Below are 26043 nucleotides of genomic sequence, written 5' to 3' on the forward strand. Positions count from 1 at the left end.
TTTTTTTTTTGTTTGGATATTGAAATATGCTGTGGATTATTTTGAGGAAGGCAAGTTCACCTAAAGAGTTTAGGCTGTCTGCTATAAATTGCCATGCCTTTAGTATGCTTGGAGTACACATCAGAAATTTGATAACTGAGAACAGTTTCACATCTAATTACATGGATTTGAGTCCTCAGTCTGTAAGGGTTCTTGGACAGTTGTTTATGGTTTAGCTGGTCTTTTATGACAAAAAGTTAGTCTTGAGGGGGATTTATTGTTGCATAAAACAAGCTTAAAATGTCCTAACGTTGCACTATTAGAGTGAAGCTGTTCACATTTTTCCTTTCTTTCCCCACCGTCTCTGAAATATATCAGTTACATATTTCTTCCTCTGTGCTTCTAGCACCTTCTTGCTGCATTTTACCACCTTGATTACTCATCTGCCTTTTAGACCTGAGGAGGTAGAGCAGTGAAACTGCAAAGAGCACTTTGTTATTTAAGTATGCTGTTTACACAACTCTTTTTTTTTTTGCCTTGCAGAAAAGAATTAGAAGCCACCTATTGCAAAGAAATGACCATCAGGTTGTTTTTTGCTTTTGTCAAAGTAATGGAGCAATGCAAAGTAGCTCGTTTTCTTTTCTCAACTGTTGTTGTCTTTCTTGAAGTAAACTCTAGGAAGTGACAAAAAGAGCTGTACATAGCATATAAAATGTAGATAGGAAGGGCGACTAATATACTTCCATTGTTTCTCAGATTTATTTTGAAGTTGTAAGAGAAGCCTTGTTTTCTGACTTAGTGACTAATAAAGAGTTCTGATGGGATAGCTGTTGAACAATGGAAGGACCCATGGGATTTTTGCCCTTTAATCCAAAGCTGTAAGAGCAAATACAGATAAGCCAACAACTGTTTGCTGTTGTTGCAGATATTAGACCTAAAATTGATACATCAGTGTACTTAAGTGTATATTAGCTTCATTTTATATAATGTGGGTGACATTTGAACTGCTGTTTCTTTAAATGTTGATGGAAATAGGTAATAAGTTAGTTTGAACTATTAAGTATATAGAGAGCAGCTATTCTGGAATGCTCAAAACAAGCTGGAGCTAATTATTTAACCTTGAATAATTACAAGGCAGCATGAATATGCTTAGAATAAAAGTTTTGCTTTTTTCTCCTACTAAAGAAATTCCTTTGAAAGGAAGGAGCTTGAGAAGTGCCAAAGCCATCGTCTTGTTCACCTGCATGGTAGAAAGGAGACATCCCCAGAAATGAAGCATGAGTGGTGAGGAGCTTCGAGATTCCCCTCTGAATTTTTGATATTCACATGAAGTTCTTGTAAAGGGGCTATTGAGACAGCTGAACTCTACACAGTCATTCAAATTACTAGAACCTATAAGCTATTTGGAAAAGCTTAGTTAAGAAAGATGACTAGATTGCACTGTAGTGAAGATCTAGGGTTTTATTTCTGTTTGGGAGACAAATTAAATACCTATACATCAAAGAAAGATTTGAAATTACTAGCATGGGAAGGATACCTTGTCTATTGTTAAAAGCATATCAAAATGGTCAAAAGTGGATGTTAGTACAAGCAAGAATTCTGTCATTAAGCGGGCTACCCCTACAGTACAGTGTATTGTACAGCACAGAGAATTCTGCCATAGAAAAGGGATTTGAAGATTGGCAATAATATGAATAAGAGGGGGAAAAAAAATCTCTTATGAAGCCATTGGTAGGACCAAGACTTTCCTAGGAAAGAAAAGACAAATACTGACCCTTTATAAAATCGAGTCCTGTGAAGCAAGTAGGATACCTTGTTCTGTCTTGCTTTGTACGAATACATGGACAAGTTAATGAAGCTGAATGGAGTTGCATTTAAAATGAATCACTGCACTTCATGCTCAGAATTTGACCTGATTTAGAGATGAGAGTGAAACTTAGGGGGGCAGACTGTCCTTGTGTTTGCCTCTCTTAACAGTGTTTTTGCTTTCTGCAGATGCATCTGGTTTTGATGTCCAGACTGAGGACATTAAAAAGGACGGTTTTCTGCTCTGATCCAGCTTGAGTTAATGCCAGCATATAAGCTATTGAAAGGCTAGAAAATGGTTTCCATGCATGAAAATGTGAATTAGAATGCAGTAAGCCTTTTTATTTTTATTTTTTCCCCACAGAGGAATGATCTCTTCTGCAAAAAATATCAAGAGCTGTAGAAAGCACAAATTATGCTATAGAGCAGTGGGAGATGTTATCGATGAATGTGTTGATTTCTTAGTAGCCATCTTTCAGTGCTGAAGGTTTACTGCATGAGGGAGTGAGGAATTGGAATCTTGTCTGATCCTATTATTTGCTGACAAGATATTCTATAACAACTTTACCAGTTAAATGAGCTTTGGTATTTACTTGCTCAAGTGACATTCTATCAGATATTTCTGCTAAAATCAAAGTTAATGCCAAGAAGCTGCTAAACTGCTATCTTTTAGTCAGTTATGTTTCTTGGTGTATGAGGATCTTTTTTCCCTCTGGTATTTATACAGTATCTCTTAGTCTGAGCACTGAAGTCCAAAGTCCTTCAGAGGTCATTCCGTATTTGTAAAGCTTATAGATGAAAGGGAAATAAGCAGTTCCAAAATTTTTACTGTCATTTTGTTTTGGAGGTATTTGGTTGTACAAAGGAAATAAATTTTTCTCTGCTTTTGCTCTTAGATAATAACTGTTTAGACTTTAAAAGGGCTTTTCTTAGTCCAAATCAGAGGGTTGAAGGAATTGAAGATGACCTAAAAATCTAATGAAAGCCTTCTCCCCAGAGCCTGAAGATGCATATGTCTGCATACATATTCATATGAACAGATATGCATACATATATATGCACTGCAAAAATCTGGACAGATTACAGGAAGAGAGGGAGCCTTGCTATCTCCCTTCACCATTTAAAGCTAACAGTATCTGAAATGTGTCACAAATACGTTTTTTTCTGCTCTTCATCAAGTAAGATGTGACCGGACCATGCATTATGCTCACACATTTCTCTTTGCCACCTGCACCCATACTTTGTATGTCAACAACCTTTCCCTAGTAAAAAAAAAAAAAAAAAAAGTTACATTCCATTTGAGTATTCAGTACATGTTTGCCATGTTTCCTTGGAGAGGTACGTAAATGTTGGATCAAGTATTGTTTTAGTCTTGTATTCATGCACAGAACAAATGATCACTTACTTGATGAATGTCCTGCAGCATAATCTGGTTTATGGATGGCTGGGTACTAAGGGGAAATCTTCCCAGTGGAATGAGGTATGATGTAGTACTACTGATCTAAACAATCAGAAGGTTTCATTTCTTTCTGTTAGGAGAGAGGATTTCAACCTGTGTTCCTTCAAAACTGTTGTGAGTCTGTGACCTGTTCATAAAGACTCAACAGCAGGTAAGTGAGAAAAGTAAATCTCCTTCTAGGATTCAGTTTCGTAAGAACTTGTACCTCCACTGAAAATTTTAGGGGATGACCACATGAAAAAAAAAAGTTTGAAAGCACTGCTGCATATGGAGAAGGCCAGTTACACCTGCCATACAAATGTTTCTGCTGCTGAAGTAGCTATGGATTAATACAAACTTTCTTCTCTGCTCTGTTTATAAGGTCAGTCTTTTTTTTTTCCAACCTGTTCATTGTCATACAATGGGAATCTACCTCCCTCTCATTTATTCTGAATCAGAGTACAAAGTGCAGTGTTCTGTTAATTGAACACAAATGTAATCTCTCTTTATGTAATCTTGATGCCAGAGGGCTTGCTTTAGATGTTCAGTGTGATGTGAAACTGTTTACCTGTTTGCCAAATAACCTGCAGTGAGTTTAACAGTGGAACCCACGTAGTTTCTAGTCCCGACTGTATAGTGATACATATACTAAAAGATAAGAAAGTAGTTTGCCTGCTTATCTGCAGCAGTTTGAAATGTTAAGATTTTTTTCCCCCCAGTGGTCTAACCATATGATCTCTTTGCTCAACGTGAATGACTAGGAACATGAAACTTAGCTGGAGTTGCTCCTCACACAGAGTTCTTATATCTATGCAGGAGAAATGAGGATTATAGAAAGCTGGGAGTTTGCTTCTTTTGGACTGATTCTGTTTAATCCTCCACAAGAGCCTATTCCCATACTCATAGAGCAGGGAATGGCTGTCTTGAGGTGCCTTTGTGGCCCTCCAAGATGTACTTCTAGGCAGCACGGTGCCATTTCCTGATGGAGGAGGCAAAGGAGGCTGCTATGTTGCTGATCTTCCCCAGTACCTCCCAAGGGGAGGGCAGGCACTTGAGGGGCAGTTCTAGACTTTAGGGTGGCTCCTCCATTCCAAGCTCCAGCCCCTCACAAACAGAGCGTGGGGCAACGCTGGGTAGTAACCATGGAGACGCTGCTGGTGCTGGTGGTGCTGCTGGGCCTAGTGGGGTGCCCCACCACCCCTGATGATGAGTCCGGGCCACTTCATGTCACTGGCATGTGGGTGACAGTGCCACGACAACTGAGCCCCCGGGCTGACACCAACCCCCTGACTGTCTCCTACTGGCTGCAGGTGGAGGGGCGGCCACAGGTCCTGCGCCTGCGGCCCAGGAAGGGCCTGGCATCCCGGCCTTTCACTTTAGTCACCTATGATGAGGATGGGGCACGCCGGGAGGAGCAGGTCTACGTGCAGGACAACTGCTTCTACCAAGGTGAGGTGCAGGGAAGTCCCGGCTCCCTGGTGGCCCTCGGCACCTGTGGCAGGGGCCTCCGTGGAGTGCTCTGGATGGAAGGCAGCACCTATGAGATTGAGCCCATCCCCGACGATCCAGCCTTTCAGCACATGCTCTACCGCATGGAGGCAGACAGCGAACCCATGGGCCCCACGTGCGGGCTGACCCCGGAGGAGCTGCAGTATCAAAAGACTGTGCTGCCCTGGCTTCAGGCTCCTCGAACAGAGGACAAGTACATGCTGAAGGACTGGTGGACGCACACCAGGTATGTGAAGTTAGTAGTGGTCGTGGACAACGTCCGGTTTGTGAGGTCAGACAGGAATGAATCCAAAGTCTTGAGGCAAGTCCTAGAAGTCGTCAATATTGGGGACTCTCTGTATGACCAGCTTTCTGTTCAACTGTTCCTTGTGGGACTGGAGATCTGGACCAACAGCAATCCTATAAACATTACTAAATCTGCAAGCAAGACACTTGCAGACTTTAACAGATGGCGAAAATCAGACCTGTATCCACGGATGCAGCATGATACCGCTCACTTATTTGCATTTCAGGGCTTTGGAAAAAGCCTGGGATTGGCATATCTAGGGTCCATATGCGACAGGCAGTGGTCAGCAGCAGTTGATTCCTACACCAACAGGAGGCTGTCTTCATTTATTGTCACATTTGTCCATGAGCTGGGCCATAATCTTGGGATGCGCCATGATGAACGGCACTGTAAATGCAGGCGGAAGAGGTGCATTATGTACGAAAGCGAATCCGACACCGATGCATTCAGTGACTGCAGTTACAAAGACTACTTTGACCTCCTTGGGAGAGGTGGTAGCTGCCTGTATCAAGCACCAGCACTTGGCAGTTACTACACTTTGAAGCATGAATACTGTGGGAATAAGATAGTAGAGAGCGGAGAGCAGTGCGACTGTGGTTCAAAGTCAGACTGCAGACGTGATCCTTGTTGTCACCCTAACTGCACATTGACTGCAGGTTCAGTTTGCGCTTCTGGAAAATGCTGCAAGGGCTGTCAGATCCTTCCAGCAGGAACCCTCTGCAGAGCACGTACCGGTGACTGCGACCTGCCGGAGTACTGCAATGGGACCTCCCCTTGGTGCCAGGAAGACCTGTATGTACAAGACGGAACCCCTTGCGAAGATGGTGCCTATTGCTATAAAGGAAAGTGTTCTTCCCACAGTAAACAGTGCAAGCATCTTTTTGGCAGACAAGCCAGGCCTGCTCCTTTAGAGTGCTTCAAAGAAGTGAATACTCGAGGTGACCGTTTTGGAAATTGTGGTAGTCGTAACAATATTCGCTTTACTAAGTGCAGTGTTGAGAATGCCTTATGTGGTAGGCTACAGTGTGAAAACGTACACAGGTTGCTCCCTTTGCAGAACCACATAACAGTCATCCAAACCCCTGCTGGAGGTAAAAAGTGTTGGGGTCTTGACTATCATTTAGGGGTGCCTACATCTGACTGGGGGGCTGTGGAAGATGGCACAACGTGTGGCAGCAACAAGATTTGTATTGAAAGGACGTGTACCAATATTTCAGTGCTGAATTATGATTGTAACATAACAAAGTGTCATAACAGAGGAGTGTGTAACAATCTTAAGAACTGTCACTGCAAGTATGGTTGGGCTCCTCCATATTGTGAGCAGGAAGGATTTGGAGGCAGTGTTGACAGCGGACCCCCTCCATCCAAGCAAATGTTTTGGAGATCAAGAATAGGAATAGTTGGCCTTGTTTCTCCTTTTGTCCTTGGAGTTATTCTTGCCATATATTATAAAGGGGCAATAGGGGGATGGCTTATGAGGAAAAGGCCTGGTTCCACGGAAGAAGCTAGGGGTTGTTTCAAATGCTGCAAATGCCAGTAGTTGCTACAGAACATCTACTACTGAGACAACATCTACTGCAGTGTGCTTCGTGAAGACCAACAAAGCTGTGGCTTTGGATGCTCCTAAGATAATCTCCGGTAGCCCTTGTGCAGAGCCAGCTGATACCTTATTGAAATAAGTCAACACATTCTGAGTTGTTATAATCTAATGCAACATTATTAAATATTAGAGAGATTAAATGTCATCTTTGTCTAGTTTAAGTTAATAAATGCAGGCAATAAGGTACGCTGCTCTTGGTTTGTACCTTGGGTTCTTAAAAAGGAAGCGCTCAGGTGAGCGGTAGGTATGCAGTACCTGGACTGCTGGGTCCTCCAATGAGGTGCTGTGGAGTTCATTGCTGCGAGGACCAGCAGTCTGTGAGGCTGCATGACTTCAGTGTGCTCCTGTAATCGTTGGGGCTGTTCTGCAGCTCTCCCGCCCTCAGAACTCCTGCACTGTGTGATGGATGCTTTATATCTGCCTACCTTGGGGCCTTTCTCATTTCACTCTGTGATTACTTTGGGAACTCTTACCAAATATGCTGCCGTAGCTCTACAATGTGTCACACAGAAGCATTTCTTTTAATAAGATGTAAAGTATGTGTCATTTATGAGAAAGCACAAGGGATCTGGAAATACCACTCAGTGCTTTATTGCGTGCATTAAAGCAATGTCTACAGCTCTCCTCTAGCGCAACAGTTAGACTCTAGTCTTGCTTTAACAGTGAGAATTTTATTCTGGAGGAGGGGCATTTCTTTATGAAAGGCTGTAAAATAATACACTCGTCTGCTAGCCGAACAATCGCTGCTGCTGATTGTCAGAAAGCCGTTAACTGCCTTTTTTGACGTGTTAAACGGACGCGGGCAGAGCTAACCGTCGCTTCCCGCCCGCCCCGGGCCCGTCCAGCTGCAGGAGCTCGCGCGCCCACAGCGAGCCCCGCCGCGGGAGCGAGGCGCTGAAGGCAGCGGGCTGCTCGCGGGCTGCAGCGGCCGCCGGGCCCGGCCCGGCCCCTCCCGGGCGGACTACAACTCCCAGAGCTCCGCGGCGCGGCCCTGCGCCGGCGGCCGAGGAAACGAAAGCGGTTGCACCGCCAGCCGACTTCACCTTCAGGCTGCAGCATGAACGGCAGCGTGGCGGGCGGCGGCGTTTCCGAGGAGGTGATCAGGCTCACCCGGGGACCCTCAGGTGAGGCCGGGGCGGCCGCGCTCTGCGTGGGGCCGCCGGACAGCGGGGCCGCGCCGAGGCGGGGGGGGGCAGCGGGCTGGCCCCTCAGCAGCCCCTTCCGTGGTTAGGGAGCGGGGGGACGCGGTCCCGGCGCCGGGGGTGCCGCCGAGGGGCGGAAGGGAGCCTCGAGCTCTGCGGGAGCAGCGTCCTGTCGAGCCCCGGCCGGGCAGCGCGGCGCTAGAGCCGTGCTGGCGCCCCTGCGCCGAGTGCGTTGCTCCGGAAGGGGACCGCGAGCTGTATAAGCAAGAGAGAACTCCGTCGGACTTGGTCTTCCGCGGTAACAGAGCGGCGAAATGCCGTATGCTTCTCTGCTGGAAGCAAGTCGGTTTTCAGCACGTCTGTGGCTCTGGTGCCTGCGCGGCTCCTCGTGCTGTCCGGTGAAGCGACAGGTGTGCTGCCCTTCAGCGCTGTTGGACGCCCAGAACTGGGGGCATTCCTACAGCTTGTGGGCAGTGGTACCCCATAAAGGCAGCTCGCAGAGGCCAGAGGGGACCTCTGAGTTCGTCTGGGGTGGTGCTGAGCTGACTGTGAGGGAAAGGGAATAGCGAGGTCTGGGGGGGGTGTTGTTTGGCTTTGCTTTCCCCTGTCTCAGTCCCGTGGTGGTGACCAGGCCTTTAGACACTTGCTGGCTTTGTTACAGCATTGAAGTAGCATTGTGGTGCGGCAAGTTAGGGACAGATGCCCCAGTCTGAAGCAAAATCCTAGATCTGAAGTGTTGCAAACTCTGGGGAACTTCTGAAGCCAGAGCTTTGATGTATGAGGCCTTTAATTAAAACAGAGGTGAATGAAACCGGCCCGGCTGCAGCAGATGGCAGTGGGCCAGCTTTGCCTTCTTATGCCGCACCACCGACATCTTCACAGCCATAGCCACTCTGACTGACTCTGGGGAGGCAGAAGCCCCCCCTGCTCATCCCGGAGAGGCCATGCAGATAACACAAATATTGCAGTTTCCCCCGTCCTGCCTCAGTGAGCTTCTGACAGACTGGTTTGAGCAGTGGGCTTGGGTACCTGCAGGTGGTTAGGCAGCATGGCAGACCCTTAGCAAACAAAGCTCTGTTTCTGTTCTGCTTCTGATCTCCTGGTAGCGATCTATAGGATCAGACCTGGCCCCACCACGAGCAGGCACCCTCTGCTTTGTGGCCGTAGATGGAGTGACTGCTCTGAGACCTGTGCAGTCGTGTTGGCATGGTTGTGAGCCTCAGCCAACAAAAATAAAGCCAGTTCTGCCTTGAAGCTCCTTCGGTGCATTTGGCAACATTTCACCTAAAATCTTGAGGGGCAGGAAAGGGATGTTGAAGGGCAGAGTTGAGAGGTCTTCACCATGGCTACTGGAATGTAGATCTGATTCCTGTGAGCAGCACCTGTCCAGTCAGTAGGATGAGATGTCTGTTTTTCACACAGTCCCCTATGATCTTGAATGACTTGTCATTCATTTCTGTTGAAGGAACAAACCTGTGAAGCAGAGCGTAGTCCTACAATCTCTCTAAGCTGAGTTTTGACAGTCTAGTTTGCTAGAATATAACTGATGATAAACATCTCTGGCAGAAGTTTGCTGAGGGATTAACGTATTTACAGTAGCAAAACTGTTTGTATAAGTCTCGTCTTTTTCATCTTTCTTTCTGATTTATTAAGCTGAAGGGAGGCAGAAAAGTCTGGTTTAATGAAAACCTAAATAACTTTGGAGGTTCAATTTGTAGTTCGTATTCTTCAGTATCTCACTCAAGATCCTATAAATCTTGTTTCTGAATGTTGTTAGAGGAAACTTTTGTGTTTTAGAGGGTAAAGGAGACATGGAAAGGTCAGAAGCTACACCCACACCTTCTGTTAAAGCCTGGTCATTACACTTCTTGCCCCTTGTAGGTGAGGAACTTAATGCCTCGTGCTCTCTTCTTCCCCTTTCTCTTTTTCTCCTGGTTATACTCAATCTTTTAACATGTAAGCTGGAAGGAGGAGAACAGCAAAAGAGCTGAAGGGATGGCAAGGAAGGTATTTTTAGCCAGACTGGAAGTTTAAGTGCAGAGCAGGAAGGACAGTGAAAAAGCCCTGCAGCGAGTCCTGCGGGTACTTAACTCAGTGTGACATACATTGCTGCCTCACAGAACTCGGTGTCTTCTTTGTCTTGTCCCTGCTGATGTAAACAATGGCTTTAGGTTGTTTTGGTAACCATGGCTGAGAACTTGTAAAATGTTTTTTTGTTCATATTGTGTTGTTTTTTAAATATATATACATACACAGACATATCAAAACTGAGAGTCAGTGTTCTCTGAACCGTAGATTCCTTCTTTCTGTTTTTTTTTTGTCTTTTTTTTTTTAATAAACGTTGATTAAAACTCATATTTTCTATAGTATTGATTTCCCTGAAGCTCCATGGCAAATCATTTTCAGGCTTGTGCATGTTTTTTCTTTTTTTTAATTCCCACTGAAGGGTGCGTTATTGTGCTCAAGTGCTCCTTGTAATAGATATTACTCCAGCTGAAAAGTCGGTGTTCTTCACTCTGTTGCTCCTCCCATCTTCTTCCTCATTTGTCTGAAGCTGCCAGGAATAGGAGAGAACAAAACAAAACAGCACAGGTGTCAAGGTCACTGTTAATATTTCTCTGCTTCCGAGCTGTGGATGCACACTTACGCCGTGACTCATCTCATGCAACCTTTGGTCCCTTATGACTAATTAAAAATACTGCTTCCCAGCAGGCACAAGGTGTTTTTTCCCTTTCACTTTCTACTCTGCTGCCCAGCATTTCTAGTACCAGCTTCAGGAGAGCAAGAGAAAGAGGGGAAAAACAAACCAGCCTGGCTGAGTGTGGGGAGAATTTGCCTTCAGCTGTCCTTGACAGTAGGGTTTGCATGACTGTGTTATATCAGAAAAATAAAGTGTTTTTTTTTCCCCCTCAATTTACTTTGTTGATATACTTTATTTCTTGACTTTTCTTTCTTTTTTTCACTACAAGTATCCTCTTAAGAATCTTTCCCATCCCTTAACGTGTATTAATCTTGACAGAGAAGCTCAGCTGCATGTGCAGTGCGGAATGTGGTTTTCCAGATTCTGAATTCAGTTTGTTCTTCTGGATTTTGAGGAAACCAGAAAACATAGTCTTTAACTATGCTTTAATCCAGCTGCTGGGTCCAGCTAGAGGTCTGCAAACAAGGCTTGTTTTAAAGAACCATACAAAATATAATAGAAGTGTGGACATCGGTTCTACGTAATGTATGTGTATTTCTTTTTGTTTTTCTTGAATTCCTGAAACTTTGTTTCCTGTCATGTTTTGAACTCCTGAAACAGAGCAGAATGAATACATAAAATTTGAACAAGCTGTGTCTGACCTGCTGTGACTCCTGGAGGCAAAGGCTGCCAGTCCCAGCCCTGTGGGCGTGGATGGGAGCTGCTGAGCTGTCCTCAGGCCAGTAGCATGGCTCCTCTTGCCCATTTCCTCGTCTGCAGGCAGGGACTGGTGCTCCTTGCCTTCCCTAACTCTGACTCTCGACTCCAGAAACTTGTGAGGCATGATTCTTTTTTGCTCCAAGGTGATGATTTGCTGCAGCCTCCTGTGAAATGCAGAATGCTTCTATTTCCTTTCATTCTACGCTGAAGAGGTGAATTCCTGCTGAGGGTTGAGCTGGCATCTTAGAAGCGAAGTGCTCCGCAGTATTTCTCAACTGATGCTTTGTGGAATGAAGCACTCAGGGTCTCTCCTTTGCTTTGAAGAACTAATTATCTTCTTTAGACAAAGATGGTTGGGAAGGACGGTGCTGATTTGTGCATTGTGAATTTCAGCATGGTAGAGCAAACAGGACAGCGTGGGTGGGCACGCTTCCCAACAGCAGCAAGAATACCTGGAGCTTTGAGTGTTTTCTCATCAGCTTTCTCTTTGGCTTACCTTAGGGCTGGGCTTCAACATTGTTGGTGGGACAGATCAGCAGGTCGATTCTAACGACAGCAGCATCTATGTCAGCCGGATCAAAAAGGATGGGCCAGCTCACCTTGATGGCCGATTACAAGAAGGAGATAAAATTCTGGCGGTAAGCCCTTTCTTCTGTCATCCTGTGCGATCTTGAGGTACCGTGTTCAGTGACGTGATAGGACATGCAGATTTGCCAGCAGAGGAGGAAGGATGTGATGAATGCAGTTGATGGAGGAGCTATTCTGGGGATGTGGGAGAGCTCTGAGCACCAGGGAGATGAGTGCCTCTACACAAGGGCCCTTCTCTTTTGCCTTCCTGATTTGTTCTCAGAGGTGATTCTTGGTGCTGCATTTGTATTTCCTCTGTGACTTGCCTCCCTGACATTTGAGACTTCATCATGCCTTCTGTTGCTCACAGAGGATCACTGTTTACACACACGTAAATAAAAGAATTGGTCTTCCACCTCTGCATTTTTTTTCACTAGTATTCTGTGACTACCATTCCTTCTGCTCAGGAGGATTTTTAGGTCATAACTCTTCTAGGCCATAGAACTCCTCACTGCAACTCATCAGTAGTACAGACTGTTCCTCCTTTTAGACAAATGTTTTAAAGTATCTGAGTTTGAGTCCCCCCAGTTCTTGGAACTGTTGTCTGTCATACAAGACAATATGCTTTAAAAAGCAATGAGTGAAGAAGTAGCCTCTCCTAGTGAGATATGTGCTCTTTGAATACTCTTTAATTTTATTTTATACTTAATTATGTTCCACATGTGAACTTTTTAGTCCCTCTAAATGAATTGAGTGCCTTGTACTAGGTAGAGCCTATTATTGATCCAGAAAATGACATTAAATTAAACCGCAGAATACCATCCTTTATTTTCTTGACAGCTTAATATTTTTGTACGTGTGTTTGGGGAGTCTGAGTGTCAAAAGAGAGGAGGAATTGGGTGTGATCTCAAGGGATGCAATTAGAGGTAATGGTGATGAAACAGTGAGGAAAAATGGGATGAGTATCATTAGTTAGTGAATGAAATAAAACAGGCTATACAACCTTCTGCCGTGAGAAATTATTGAAAGAGAAACCCTAGCATTTCAAAGTGAATGCCAACGTGTGTGTCTTTTATTTTTTAACATCATTGTGCTTTTAAATTTATGTTTTCATCAGTCTTCCAAAGAAAACATTTCAGAAACGTACCAGTAGAGGATCCAGTGTGGGAAGGATTCTCTCTTAACAGTAATAATAATTTCGCTGTCGCTGCTCTTTTGTTTTCATCAGCTATCACAGTTACACCTTTGATTTATTTCCAGTAAAGCAACAACATAAGAAGCTGCTATTGACACAGCTGTTGTCTTTTGGCCTGTTGTTTTTTTTACATCACCTCTATCTTTTTGTCTTGAAGTTTCTCATGTTATCTCCCGACTTAAAAATGCATTTGTAATATGAATGGATGACTATTGATGTTGGTGTCTGTTGTGTCATGCCCTCAGTAGCAGAATTCTGTGGAAGAGGAAGATTTTTATCTCCTGTCCGTGCCCTCTAGCAGTTGGGTCTCCTTTTCCTTTTGCTAGATCAATGGCAGAGACTTGAAGAATTTGCGACACATGGATGCTGTGGAACTGTTCAAAAATGCTGGCTATGATGTGTCTCTGAAAATTCAGCACAGGGTATGTTTAACCTGCTTCTTAGGGTTATTTCTGGCTCAATTTACACTGGTTTCTACGCTTGTTACTTCTCTGTTTTATGAAGCAGAAAAATGCAATGTTCAGGTGCCCAGTCTAAGTTACACATATAAAGAACTTGACCAGTGGCCTCCCTTAGTCAATGAGTGCTGTGTCCATACCTTGGATTACTTGTTTATAAGTGTATCAGTGAAGTGATGAGGTTGGAGGAGTCCCTGGGTCTTTCTTTTGCTGCACTATGCAGCGTTTTCTCACAGATCTCCTTTCTCAGAGGCAAAGGTTTGCCTGTGAAGGCAGAATCGCAGCTTCTTCAGTTTGCTTTCAGAGGCCAAAATCTAACCGGTGACAAAACCTTCCTGTTTCAGAGGTCATCACTCACGTTAGTGGTGAGATGCGTATGAAGCCCAGCACAAAGGAATGTTTGCTGCAGCAGTTTAAATATACTGGCACTGTTTTGGACATAAAAAGGGAGGATTCCTTAATCCGCTGCTGCCACTTGAACATCCCTGGCAGGAGATACCGGTCAGCTTGAAGCATGCTGGTGGGAGGTGGTGGGTTGAGACCTCTTCTCTACTCCCTTAATGAAGAAGTAAATATTCTTGAACTTTGTATGTGGCAGATGGGAAGAACAGAGGAAATTACTGAAGGAGGAGGTGCCTGCTAGTGGCTGGGTGCTGTAGTAAAGCTCAGTTCACCTTCTAACCCTCCCGTGTGTGCACAGGCAGCTGGGGAAGCCATCTTGCATGTCCTTACAGAGCCAGCTGGTCCTCACACAGAACCACGGGCTGCAGCGGGCTCTCTGACACAAATGCTTTGTTCTTCCTTGTAGTTGCAGCCAGAAAATGGCCCAGCGGGTCATCGAGGTGGTGGAGACTCAGGTGGGCTTCCCCTAGCAGCCATTGTTGTACCGGGCCTGGCACTCGCTGCAGCAGCAGTCTGGATCTTGTTGAGGTATCGACACCGGATGTGAAGAGTACACGCTTTGGATATCACTGCGTATTTCACAGCTATGATGTAATTTAAAGATAGAGATTAACGATCTTATCACAGACTGATGTCAAAGAGGATCACTGTCTATCATAAAGTTGCTGCTGGTGTTCTTTATATATTGATTTGTTGCAGAGTGAGCGGAAGCAGAAGGGAGCAGGGGAAAGGAGATGACTCTGTGTATTAAGTGGGATGGCTGTTGTGTTGCTATTTTTTAACTCGTATGAGAAGTTTTTAGCCATTTCCCTCCTTTTTGCACCGTGAACTTTCAAACACACATTTATTTCATGTTCTAGGATGTGATTCTTTATAAAGAGGTTGGGAGGGTGGGTGCGATGGGTTTAAACCAAAAACTTTACTAGAGGCTTTGCCTTGTTCCCACTGAATTTCTCTTGGAACTATTGATCCATACCTGAACCGTGAATAAAGAGAAGTAATGCAGAGGCTATCTTATTTTTTTCTGTTGGCTTTTGTTGTTGTTGTTGTTGTACTAAATAAATGCCTTAAGAAAAATGTATAAAATATAATCTACAGTTTCACAGGTAAAATCTTCAGTATAACTGCTGATTTAACACTAATGTACAGTATTGGTGAGGTATTCTACCAGTTCTGGAAATACAGAAGACAGTCCACTGCTAGAGAAAGACTTTTGTTGTCAGAATGGCTGCCCAGTTTTGAATCTGAGTTGTAAGAGGATGCTTTCCACAAATTGCTAGTGTAGCAGAGAGAGATGTGCAGACAGTTGAAACACAAGGATAAGTAATGGCAAGAGATATGGTCGTGCTGAAGCTGCAGAAGTCTTTCAAGTAGTAATGAAGCAGCAGCACCTCCATCTTTCAAGCTGATTGAAATCTACATCTTTCAGGTGAAAAGTTTCTGTTGTGGGTTTTGTTTTTCTCGGTAGGGGGAATACTGCTTTTCTGTAGCAGCTAACTTGCTTTCTGCAGTCAGAAAATCTTACAGAGATTGAAAGAGGGAAAGCTGAGAGCAGTCTGGGATCATCCTGGCTATGGTTTGCTGTGAAGACTGATGTAATGCTCAGGCTCAGGAGATAGGGTGGCGAGTATGAGACAGTTGAGACAGTATGAGTAAGGTTTAGCAAATACAACTGAGGGGCAGACCCTTTCTCTGGAAAATATCTTACTGAATTTACCTGCAGAGACTCTTCTCCTCACTGTGACTGGAATAGTTTTAAATGCCCCAGCTGACCTGAACTCTGTAGAGTAAGACCTGTTTCTCTTGTCTCCAAGAAAGAATGTTTTTTTTGTTGTTATTTTTGTAAAAGAAAAGCACATTGCATGATGTGGTCTGTATGATGCAAAGAAAAATCATATATGCAATATACATGTTCAAACAAAGTAAAACTGGTGTCTCAGTGCTTTACTTTTCTCTCTCCTTTGTGATTTTAGCAGGACGTTGATGATGCATTTGAAATTGTTATGTTTTTGCTCAAGGCTGTAGTCTTGCCATCCACAAGAATTAAAAATGGTGTGTCATTATGCATGATGTTCCTAAATCACCACAGAGGTTCAGATCAGTCCGGCCTTGTGAAATCTTAGCCTGGTATGTGAACTGCTCTAGTGTAAAGAGAGGAGAAAGCAGGAGGAGTTTTCCCTATGTTCTTGGAGAACCTTAGGAACAGACTTGATGCACTGGTGTTTGATGGCCTGGGCTGATGCGTGCCGCAACTTCCTTTGCCCTGCCCACCAGTTATGCTGGACTGTGTGAGGGCAGCTGTTAGGACAGATTTTTGCAGATGCTGCAAGGAGCAGTGTGCCTGTCTGTGACCTGCTCTGGATGTTTGGCTGTGGTTTCCACGTAGGGCACACATGTATTAAAGAAGACAACTACAGCTTGATGCTGTTTTATTCCAACTGTCAAAAAAAGGTGCAGAAAGCAAGAGAAAGTCTCAGAGACAAACATTCTCTTGTTAGCCCTAGAGTGAGTCTCACCTCTCTGCAAGACAGGAGTGTGGAGCAAGCTGGGAAGGATGAGGCATTTCGGAGGAGCTTATTTGCTTTTTTACCATTGAAGTCAGCAGAGAAAACACAACCATTTTTATTTTTATTGTTTTTTAATGCTCTTCAGGCATGATTGCCATCTGTTCTGCAGGCAATTTATTAAATTATGGGGGGGGTTATCTCCTGTGCCTGAATAATTCATCTGGCTTACTGAGCAACTAAAGACCTTTCTGGTGCATGCTATTCCTTTGAATTCCTTTTCCACAACTATTTGAATTATTTTAATACCGTGGCACTAACTTGGTGGCTTTTTCAGAAGTAGCCTTTTCCAGAATAGTGGCTTTTCTTTAACCAATCTAACCCTCAGGACTCTCTCTGCCTTCTTCAAAAATGCATGTGGATACCACGGAATGATCCTCTTTCCAATCCCTAACCACCTCATGGCCCATTTATTGAAAAAACACCTTAACCTCAAACAGCCCTATGAGCTGTGGCTCCTATTTCTTTACCTCAGCAACTAAACTGTGTCACCTAAACGTTCTGTGCTTTCCACAGTTTCCTTCTCCACTCAGTTTCCGTAGCCTTGAGTTTCATCTCTATTCTGAGCACTGTATATAACATTTTCTGTCATTACTGAAGACATAAATTAAATGAAAAGAAAACAGCTAATGATGACAGGGTGTACATGCAAAAAATGAGAGAGAATGTTAGGGAGAACACTTAGGACAGCTGAAACTCTTAAATCCCTGTTTCTTTCTCATTTTCTCAATTCCCTCAACTTATTGTGAACTTATTGACCTGCTGAGGCCTGTGTTTTCATATCCATAGTGTAAAGACCAGTCCACTTAATTTGACTCCCTGTATATTCCAGGCATTTATGTCTCATCAAGTTTCTGGAACTATATATGCTAATGATGTATATTTGACTTAGGCATAACAGTGAGAAAGAGCAGCCAGGCTTGATTTGAAGATAGGGAGATGTGCTACTTCTGGCACTTCTTAATTAAACAAACTAGAACAGAGCATGTGGGAGGGAAAGATAGCTTACTTTCAGCTTGCCTTCAGGTTCCAGCAACTCTTTTGTTAGGTGTTATATGAAAGAGGCCTCTAATAACTGATGGTTTTTTCCCTGTGAGGGTACTCGTGTTTTGTCATTGTCTTACCTTTCACGTATTACTTTTAAGAAATTAAGCCAATGGAACCCTTCAGGATTTTCAGCCAACTTATAAGAACTGGCTTGTATGAAATAACTTTTACAAATCGCTTAGAAATGGTAGACTGTTTTCCCCATATTCTTTTGCTTTCTGAAGTGCCATACAGAGCCTGTAGATGACAGTATAAGTGCCACTGGCACACAGAGAGAGGAATTCACTTCTTTTCATTGTTTATACCAATATATATACTTTTTGGTCTTTGTGTGACACTAGAAACTTGTGTTAATTGCCATATGAGTTTTGACTTCTAAATCCTCCACCGTACCCAGATGTGACCTACATGGTGTGGGCAAGAGTATCAGTATTTGCATTTTTTTGAATTAATGCATATCTTATATGAATTGGTTGTGCTTAATAACAGACCTAGATTACTCTTTGTCTGCCTTGTCTGTGGTATAACTTGCACAGCCCACTATCTGTAGTGATACTGATTTTTGTCTTCTGCCAGACCACTGGTGAAAATACTGAATGGAGTTTGGTACAGAGGCAGTGTCCCAACATGGTTATGCTTTTTTTTTTTTAATAACTGTTGGTATCTTCTGATTATTGGATTCTTTGTATGTTTAATGGACACATTTTGATGGCTGAGCACTGGCACAAGTTACCTGGAAGCTGTGGACTGTCTTTCTTGGAAGTATTCCGAAGCTTCCTGGACATGGCCCTGGGCATCCTCCTCTGGGTGTCCCTGCTGGAGCAGCGATTGGGTCAGATAGACCCTGATGTCCCCGCCAGCTCCAGCCACTCTTGCCATATAGCATCCTTCTTCAAAAAACCATGTATCAGCATGCTGCATAGTGCTAAGTAGGTTCCATCCGAGAGGTTGTTAAATTTCATCAGCTTTCTTCCTGGAAGAAGCAGATAGAAGGATAATACTATATTACCATTGTAATTTAATCAGGTGAGTTTATTAGTCTCGCTCTCCTCCTCTTTCCCAACTTGTTGATGTGGCTTTATGGGATTGTTTCCCACAGCTGTGATCCCAAGAGAACATTTCCATGGAGAAGTCTGAAGGAGAGTCTTAGCTGCACCTTTATGGCTTTCCTCGTGACCAGCTTTAGGCAAACTGATGCTGCATCCATGCTGCCCTCTCAGAATGCTTCCTTTTAGGTGCTCTGGCAGTGACCTTGCATGCAGCTGAGGGATACTCCATGCCTTTCAAAGCTTTCTTGAAAAAGGATCTGTGGGAGTGTGCACTGATTCAAATGAAGAGCAATGCTGTGTGGACTTGAACCATGGCTTTCCTTGTCATATTGAAGAGCTTTTGTTCTTGCTGCTGCATCTGTAACTGATTCTGGCAAACTTCACTATGGGGAGAGCTGTGTGTCTCTCACTTGGCTGCTAAAACCAACTTTCCTAGAATAGTGCTCTTATTAAGGGAGGCTAACTGTGCTAAGTATGCAGGATAATTATTCAAATTGCCTTGTGTCTGATTGGCAATTATTTGCCAAGCTTTTGTGCTTGTGTGCAAAGTAAAACCTCTGTCAGTGGGTACTGTTTCTGCTTTCTCACTCACTGGGCAGGTCTTCCAGCCAAGTCTCCCTTCGGTAAGGTTCTCTTCCTTTTTATCCCTCTTCACCAGCTCTCAGCAGCCTAACATTTGTGCCTGGCTTGCATTTTTTGCAATGACATAAAGGCAATTGTTCTTAGAAAAACTGCTGCTTTTGCCTTGTATCAGCAAATACTGATATTTGTTAATTCAGCGATGTCCCTTTAGGTGGTTAGAAGTTATGTCAGATGCACTGGCAGATTTTGACTTATGCACTGAACTGCAACTGTTGGACTTGCTGCTACTTACTCCTTTACTTTTCCTTTTGGAAACAGATGTTGGCACTTAGCTGTGTGACAGCCCTCTTTCTGACTGGTGCATCTGGTGATGACTGGAACACCAAGTGTGAGCGTTTTCTCATATGATGTGGCTGAGGCTGTCCAGTTAGACTGGTAACAAGCTCTAATCAGCTCCAAACTGAACCCAGAGACGTCCTAGAACCAATACTCTGAGTATCAGTATGTTAAGCAGGATGCTACACTCTTAGCAGTAATGTCCAGCCTCCAGTTTGGGTCATGTCTTTGGAGAGTCCCTGGTGCTGTCATGATAACTTTCAGTTCCGCATCTGTCCATTGTGATGTGTCTGTGCCTCATCTTCCCTGGTTCCTGATCATGGGCGGTAGGGGGAGAAAAGAGGCTTCCAGCTGTTAGAGAGCATCAGTCCACGTTACGCCTGTACTCTGTCTCCTGCCATGAGTTGGATGGGAGGGACAGACAGATCTTGGCGAGAGATTACCATCCAGATGACAATGCATCCAGTACTTGGGAAAGTGCAGCTGAATGCAGGTCGTGCTAAGCCTGTCGTTATTCTGCTGGAGCATGGTATTCCCAAAGAAAGCAAGCAAAAAAGCAAGCTAGTTTTGCAGAGGCAGGCAGAGTTTTAGAAACAGAGCTGTACTTGTATATATATCTCTGGCTAACAACGTATCTGGGAAAAATGATTGGGAAAGGCTTTGAGCAGGCTGAGAAAATAAGTGCTGGAGAAACCTGTTTGTTCTTATTCATAGCATTTGTGTGAGGGAAGTGTTCTTATAAATAAAAGCAAATGAGATTTAAAGGAAACAATGTCTGAACTCTGTTCAAGAACACTCCTTGGGGTGGGGGAATTTGGTGAACAGTCAGGACTGGCTGATTTAAAGGCAGCATTTTGTAGAGATGGAGAATAGCAGTATGAGCTCTAAGCCATGCTGCTTTTTCATTTTTGACACTATCGCCTGCTTCAGCTACTTTACTTCTAGCTAGTACTTTAATTCTAACTAGTATTAGGCACTTGATCATAGAATCATAGGATCATAGAATCACAAGGTTGGAAAGGACCTACAAGATCATCTAGTCCAACCGTCCTCCCATCACCATTGCTATAAGCCACTAAGCCATATCTTGTAGCTCCTCATCCACATGCCTCCTGAGCACTGCCAGGGACGGCAACTCCACCACCTCCCTGGGCAGCCATTCCAGTGCCTGATGAACCAGTAGAGGTAATAAGGATGTTATAACACCCTTGCAAATAGATTAGAAGTTCTGTCTCCCTGAATCGCTTAAAGTTTATTGTTGAGAGATGGTTTTCAAGGTATATTGCTAACATCACTTGAAGGACATCAAGCTGTTAAATTGGAAATAGTCTAAATTAGATGATGCTGTGCTTATTTTCCGTTAGTTAGTGCAAGAGAATACTTTTTAAAATTATTATTTTTTTATTTTTTATTTTTGAACAATTGAAATACTGGCAGTCTGATGTTAAAAGTTGTTAGCACGAGGATTCCCAGGTGAGGAACTGCAGGCTGAAAGAAATTGCTTGGTTAATGGGCAGAATATTTAGTAAGTGTCTCATTTAAGTACCTAGGCTATATGTGTGTCCACATACAATACCATGAAATGGTGGGTTCACAGTTACCCCTAAGGGTCTTTTGCATTCATTTCTTCTCAACCTGCTTAGGTAAGGTCTAAATGATTAATATGATAAAATAACAAAGGAATAGGGATAAAAAAAGTTGTAATGCTTATGGCTTCTTTCGCTTCTTTTTTCTTTCTAAATAGCAAGTATAATACAGAGTTTGGGTATATAGTTCAGAGATTTAATTGTGGAAAGTGAGCAGTAATCCATGATTATGTGCATATATTCCTGCTTTTATTGTGTAAATAACCAGAATGTTTTCTAGTGAATGTAGAAAACACATCATGCAGCTGTGCTTATGTTCCACCTCAGGCCGTTATGAGCTGATACACAAACGGCATGCAGGTCACATACTATAATGGTAAAGATAGTACCATAGGCTGTAAAGGGGAAGTACCACAGAGGGGAAGCATTCACCTATTGTTGGCTTTGCTGTGTTAGGGGAGTGTGGACAGGGAGAAAAATGAGTAGAAAGGCCAGAAGGCCCAAAAGTCTCAGAGAAGCAGAGACTTTGTCCAAGTCCCTGCAGTGCTGGGGGGTTTCCGGGTCCCAGCTGAGCTGTCACATGCCACGTGGCTTAAGTGCAGGAATCACCTTGTCTGCCAGCCAGCCAGCTGCTGGAAGAACACAGTTCTGCAAAGAAATTTGAGTCGAGTGCTTTTTTCATGTGATTTTTTTTTTCCCTAGCAGTCATACCAGCTTTGCCAGTTAATTGTAAGATACCAAGAAAGTGTTGTACAGACGTTTTGAAGGAATTTGATCGATCTGTTAACTTTACTGTAGTTGCAATTAGAAAGAAGTGTTTGAAGTTCTACTGAAGTTATACAGTGTAATGATTTATGGGCTCTGCTGCATTTCATTCAGAGGTTGAAACAGTTCTTCAGACATTCTTGTGTGAACATTTACATGCATTGGGGTAAGGAAGAAAAAGCCATCCCATTCCATAGTTGAGTTGTCCTTGCTTGGCAAGCCTTAATTAACCTCCCCTTGAAGTGCTGCTTTATCATGTTTTTGTCACTGAATTGTTTGTAGTGTATAAATACTTCTAAAAATCCTAAATGGGGGATGTAAAAGCGCTGATCAGCTGAACAAGAGCATACAGTTGTGGCATGAAGCTGAAAATAAAACAAATGCAGTCCAGCACACGGACTTCTGTGGCTGTGGTTTAAAAAAACAACAACAAAAAGCAAGCAAAATTCTCCCCTCAGGGAAACCACTTACCACTTTGCTTTGGTACTGCTCTCTCTAAGTGCTATTTTAAATGCTGGCATCAGAACACAGACCGTTGTTCAAGGTGAATGCTGCAGTATGAGGATGTGGACTGGATTTGAAAGACAGCAATGACACATGATGGCCAGAGAGAGACAAAGGTGTTGAAACCACTTGGACTTAGCTGCTGTTGCACTGTCTGCTCGTGGCTCGCTCAGTATCCTGTATCTGTCTATGCTGATTCTTTGCGAAGCAGGCCCTGCTTTCCCAACTTGCAGGTTTATTTTTTGCATAAAGTCAACGTGCCCTTGATTTTGAAGTGGTTAAAGTTAAAGGGATTTACTCTCATCTGCTTGATCTGCCTGAAATTTGTTCTGACAGTAGTGATATTGAGTATTTTAGAGGTGAGATTGTAGACTGCCCTATAATAGGGGCAACCATTTCTGATGCAGAACTTAAAAATGGAATGCTTTGTCAGATGAAAAGCAATATTAGGTCTCTGTTCCTCTGTTCCTGCCACATTTCTTCTGGGACTTGGACTTAGTGGCAGGAGGAGGATGGCAGAGTTGTCTCCCTTCCCTGTCAAATGTAGATTTATTTTAGGAGCACCAAAGTGGAAACTGTTCTCCAAAGCTTTGCTCTGCTGTGGCCTTCTAGTGTTTGGGTTTTTTTTTTTTTTTTGTTTGTGTGTTTGTTTGTTTTCAGTGCCTAAAATACAATTTTTTCCTTTTTTAAATTTTATTTTTTATTTTTTATTTTTATTTTCTGGGCCTTTGGCAAAGCAGATATCACATTTCTCCACCTAATTCTGAAAGCTTTCTACCTATCACCAGCTCCTCCATGCACTGGAGAGATGTCAGAGCTTTTTCAAGCCTGAATTAGAAGCTTGAGGCTAATACAGGCTGATGCGTTTTCTCTGAATTTAACTTTATTTTATTAACCAGTTAGACAACTTGAGAGAAAAGTGGTTTTTCCCTACGGAGAAAGAGAAGACATCTTTGTTTGCCCTTGCTGGTATGCAGAGAGGTAATTACCATCTGTGGGACAGGGGTGGGTTAGTGGGGGAAAATCCTGGTGTGCCCCAAAGCTGTTGTCTTGAGACTCTGATTTAGAGAGGAATTTGTATTTCTTAACTTGCCTTTTAAAGGTATTCCATACTTCTCCCTTATGGATTAATTCTCAGGTGTGGAGAACAGGAAGATTTTTTTTGTGAAACCAGCGTTAATGGCGTTTCCGTCATTTAAACATCGCCGTAGGGAATTCTTTCAGATACGTAGTATTTGTTTGGTTTAGCCCACGTAGTTTTCATGAGGACACTCGATATGCCTTTTTTATCTGAATGTGTTTATAAGTGTGTAGTACAGTAGGGCTGAAAAACTGATTTAATACTGTATACACACAGAAGTTTTCCAACATTACAATCACTGTCTGCTTGCTAAAGATCTATAATCAATGAGAGTTAGTGATTCACTAGAAGTTCTTATTTTCTTGGTCCCCAAGGTGGCAATATCAGATCATTTCCTGGTTATGAACAGTGACTAATCTAAATATATGTCGATAGTTTTGTTTTGTTTTAATTAGGAAAGGTCAGAAATGTTCTTAAAAGTTGGGATCCACAAATGCTAAGAAGACTGTGAAGCAAGGAAAAATGAGGAATTCGTGCCAATGAAATGTCGTCACAGATGGTGAAAGAGATGAGTCAGACTCGGATGTGCTAATAGCTGTTAATGACGAAGGAACTCCGTCTCAAGCAGTTGTTAGTATGGTTTAAGCTTATCATTTGCAGACCTGTGTGTTCATCCCCAGACTTTAACAACAGACTTACTCAAGAGCTCAGGGCTCATAGCCATAGCTGACAGTTGCTTGCACACATGGCTAATTGGAGAGGGTCTCCAGCAAGATGATGTATGCCAGAATTGGTGACTGGCTGCATTGTTTGCCCCTGGCTAAGAGAACGTGTTGATTATTTAAGTAGCCCAAAAGAGCAGGAAGAGGGGAGAAGAATGGAGAGCTTTAATATTTTACCAGCACATCGTAGTTTTGCAAGCCTGCTTATTGGGCACATTGAAAGTGTCCAATTATACATAGTAGGAGGAAACTCTGCCTGTCAGTGGAATAACCTGTATTGAATATGAGAGGGGATGTTCTTAATTGTGCTTCTTTCAGGATACTAATAATGAACTTTGCGATTGGAGGAACAACTTTAAACAAGGGAACTAGGTCCAAATGCCATACAAATGCAAATAAACATAGTTGGATCAAGTGTTTGTTCAGAGTGGTGCCTTTGAAAAACTTATCTAAGTGGGCAGTGCCATAGCTGTCTAATCAATTGTTTGTGGACACCAGCTATATATGCTAGGGCTCTGATCTTTACTCAACTCTATGCTGCTGATGTTCTAAGCTTCTGTTGAAGCCCCACCCTGCCCTGGCACAGAGGGAACCTTCTCAGAGGTAACTTTGCCTCTGGTCAGCTGTTGAAAAAGGTGCCTCACATATCTAATGGTAGCTCAGGGAAGGGCACAACTGTCCCACAGCAGTGAACATCTATCCTCAGTTGCAGAGAGATTTGAAACAGTCACCCATGTCAAACAGGTGCTCTTTTGCCCATTGGTAACGCAGACTCTGAAAACCAACCTCAGAGGTCTAGAGCTTTTAGTATTTTCTGCAGCTAAATTCCTACTTTGAAGACAAGACAAAAACTGTCTTAGTCGCTCCTTTCACAAAACTCTTTTTTTAAGACCTTAACATTTTGAGTAATTTTTTGTCTGAAATGGAAACAAAACGTGGCTGCTAGGGGGATCTTTGAAAAGCTGCAGGAAGAATACTTTCAGCTTTGCAAATGGTTCTTTATTACAACCCTTGCTATTAATTGCACAAAGCTGCTTTTTGCGCTCTGCAAGTTAACAGGGAAGTTTTGAACAGCAGTTTCCTAACAGAAGACCTAGTGACTGAGCTTACTAAGTGATACTTTCTACTAGATGAGGGGCTTAGCAGAGGGAAAATTAAGCCATTAACTAGAAAACCTCCTAAGTGATTTTTATATTTTAAACTTGCATGCAGTATGAGCTGAGTGTATTTTTAAGTCTCAATTATCACTTCTTGCTGTGCTTTTCAGTACTGAATTTAAAGTTGACTGCTTAATAAAGAAATGCACTGAATTACTGAGCTGTGGGAATTCATCTTGGGGTGAGGTATATCAGCATAGAATTTCTTTTTCTACTAAGGGATGAATTCCTATTTTGCACCCTGAATGCTACTTCTGTTACTGCCAAAGAAAATGTGGAGGTTGAGGCTCTTGGGTTAAATCATCTTATTATATAGTAATATTAAAAAGCCTATGGGAGAAGTCAGCAATCATCTAAGTAGAGTGCACATTCATGCAAGAAATGGGAACAGAGTGGCTGCTGCTCTGAGTTGTATTAGAGACCTTTCAAATTCAGAGGTGATTGTGGTTCTGGTCTGTGTCTGGGATCAGTATTGGCTATTTGAGATAGACTCCACGGGAGGTACTAAGAAGATGCAAGGAGAGTTATAAAACTGTGGAATCATTACCTTACATCAGGTTTCCTCTGATAATCCTATTCCTAAATACTGATGGCATTAGTACTATTATAATCGGTATCCTTTAATTTAATCAACTAATAGAATTGGAAACAGACAGGGGGATCTCAAGAGTTAGCATGCCTGTCTGCTGACTCTTTTCTACCTGAGGAGGCCTCACCTCCCTGTATAAAATTTACTTTCTTATTAGTGGTATCATTTGATATGTTACTATCATATTCCTTGTCTTCTTTACCAGTTGACTAGCATGTATTTTAAGCAAAGAAACATCCAGGTTTTGAAAGTTGATGTATTCTGCTGTCAACCTTCTGT

At 43.1% G+C, this 26043-nt stretch overlaps 2 protein-coding genes across 4 annotated transcripts in view; both read left to right on the top strand.

The window, feature by feature from the left end:
- Positions 1–1000: 1000 nt before the first annotated feature.
- ADAM20 (ADAM metallopeptidase domain 20) lies at positions 1001–6804 on the top strand. The gene is made up of 2 exons (NM_001277790.5): positions 1001–1263; positions 1975–6804. Exon 2 carries the CDS (start codon positions 4366–4368, stop codon positions 6556–6558), a length of 2193 nt encoding a protein of 730 aa, NP_001264719.4. The 5' UTR covers positions 1001–1263; positions 1975–4365; the 3' UTR covers positions 6559–6804.
- Positions 6805–7616: 812 nt separating this feature from the next.
- Positions 7617–26043, top strand: part of SYNJ2BP (synaptojanin 2 binding protein) — an 89942-nt gene continuing 71515 nt past the window's right edge. For 2 of the 3 annotated variants that reach the window (XM_015287555.4, XM_040701128.2), the window contains exons 1-2: positions 7617–7742; positions 11662–11798. In XM_015287555.4, the coding sequence (XP_015143041.1) occupies positions 7676–7742; positions 11662–11798 (204 nt within the window). In that variant the 5' untranslated portion in view covers positions 7617–7675. Of the gene's footprint in view, positions 7743–11661; positions 11799–13248; positions 13345–14188; positions 15711–26043 lie in introns of those variants that run through there. The other variant, NM_001277788.4, reaches the window with a different exon arrangement.

This window comes from Gallus gallus, chromosome 5 (genome assembly GCF_016699485.2).
Source record: "Gallus gallus isolate bGalGal1 chromosome 5, bGalGal1.mat.broiler.GRCg7b, whole genome shotgun sequence".
Classification (NCBI taxonomy): Eukaryota; Metazoa; Chordata; class Aves; order Galliformes; family Phasianidae; genus Gallus; species Gallus gallus.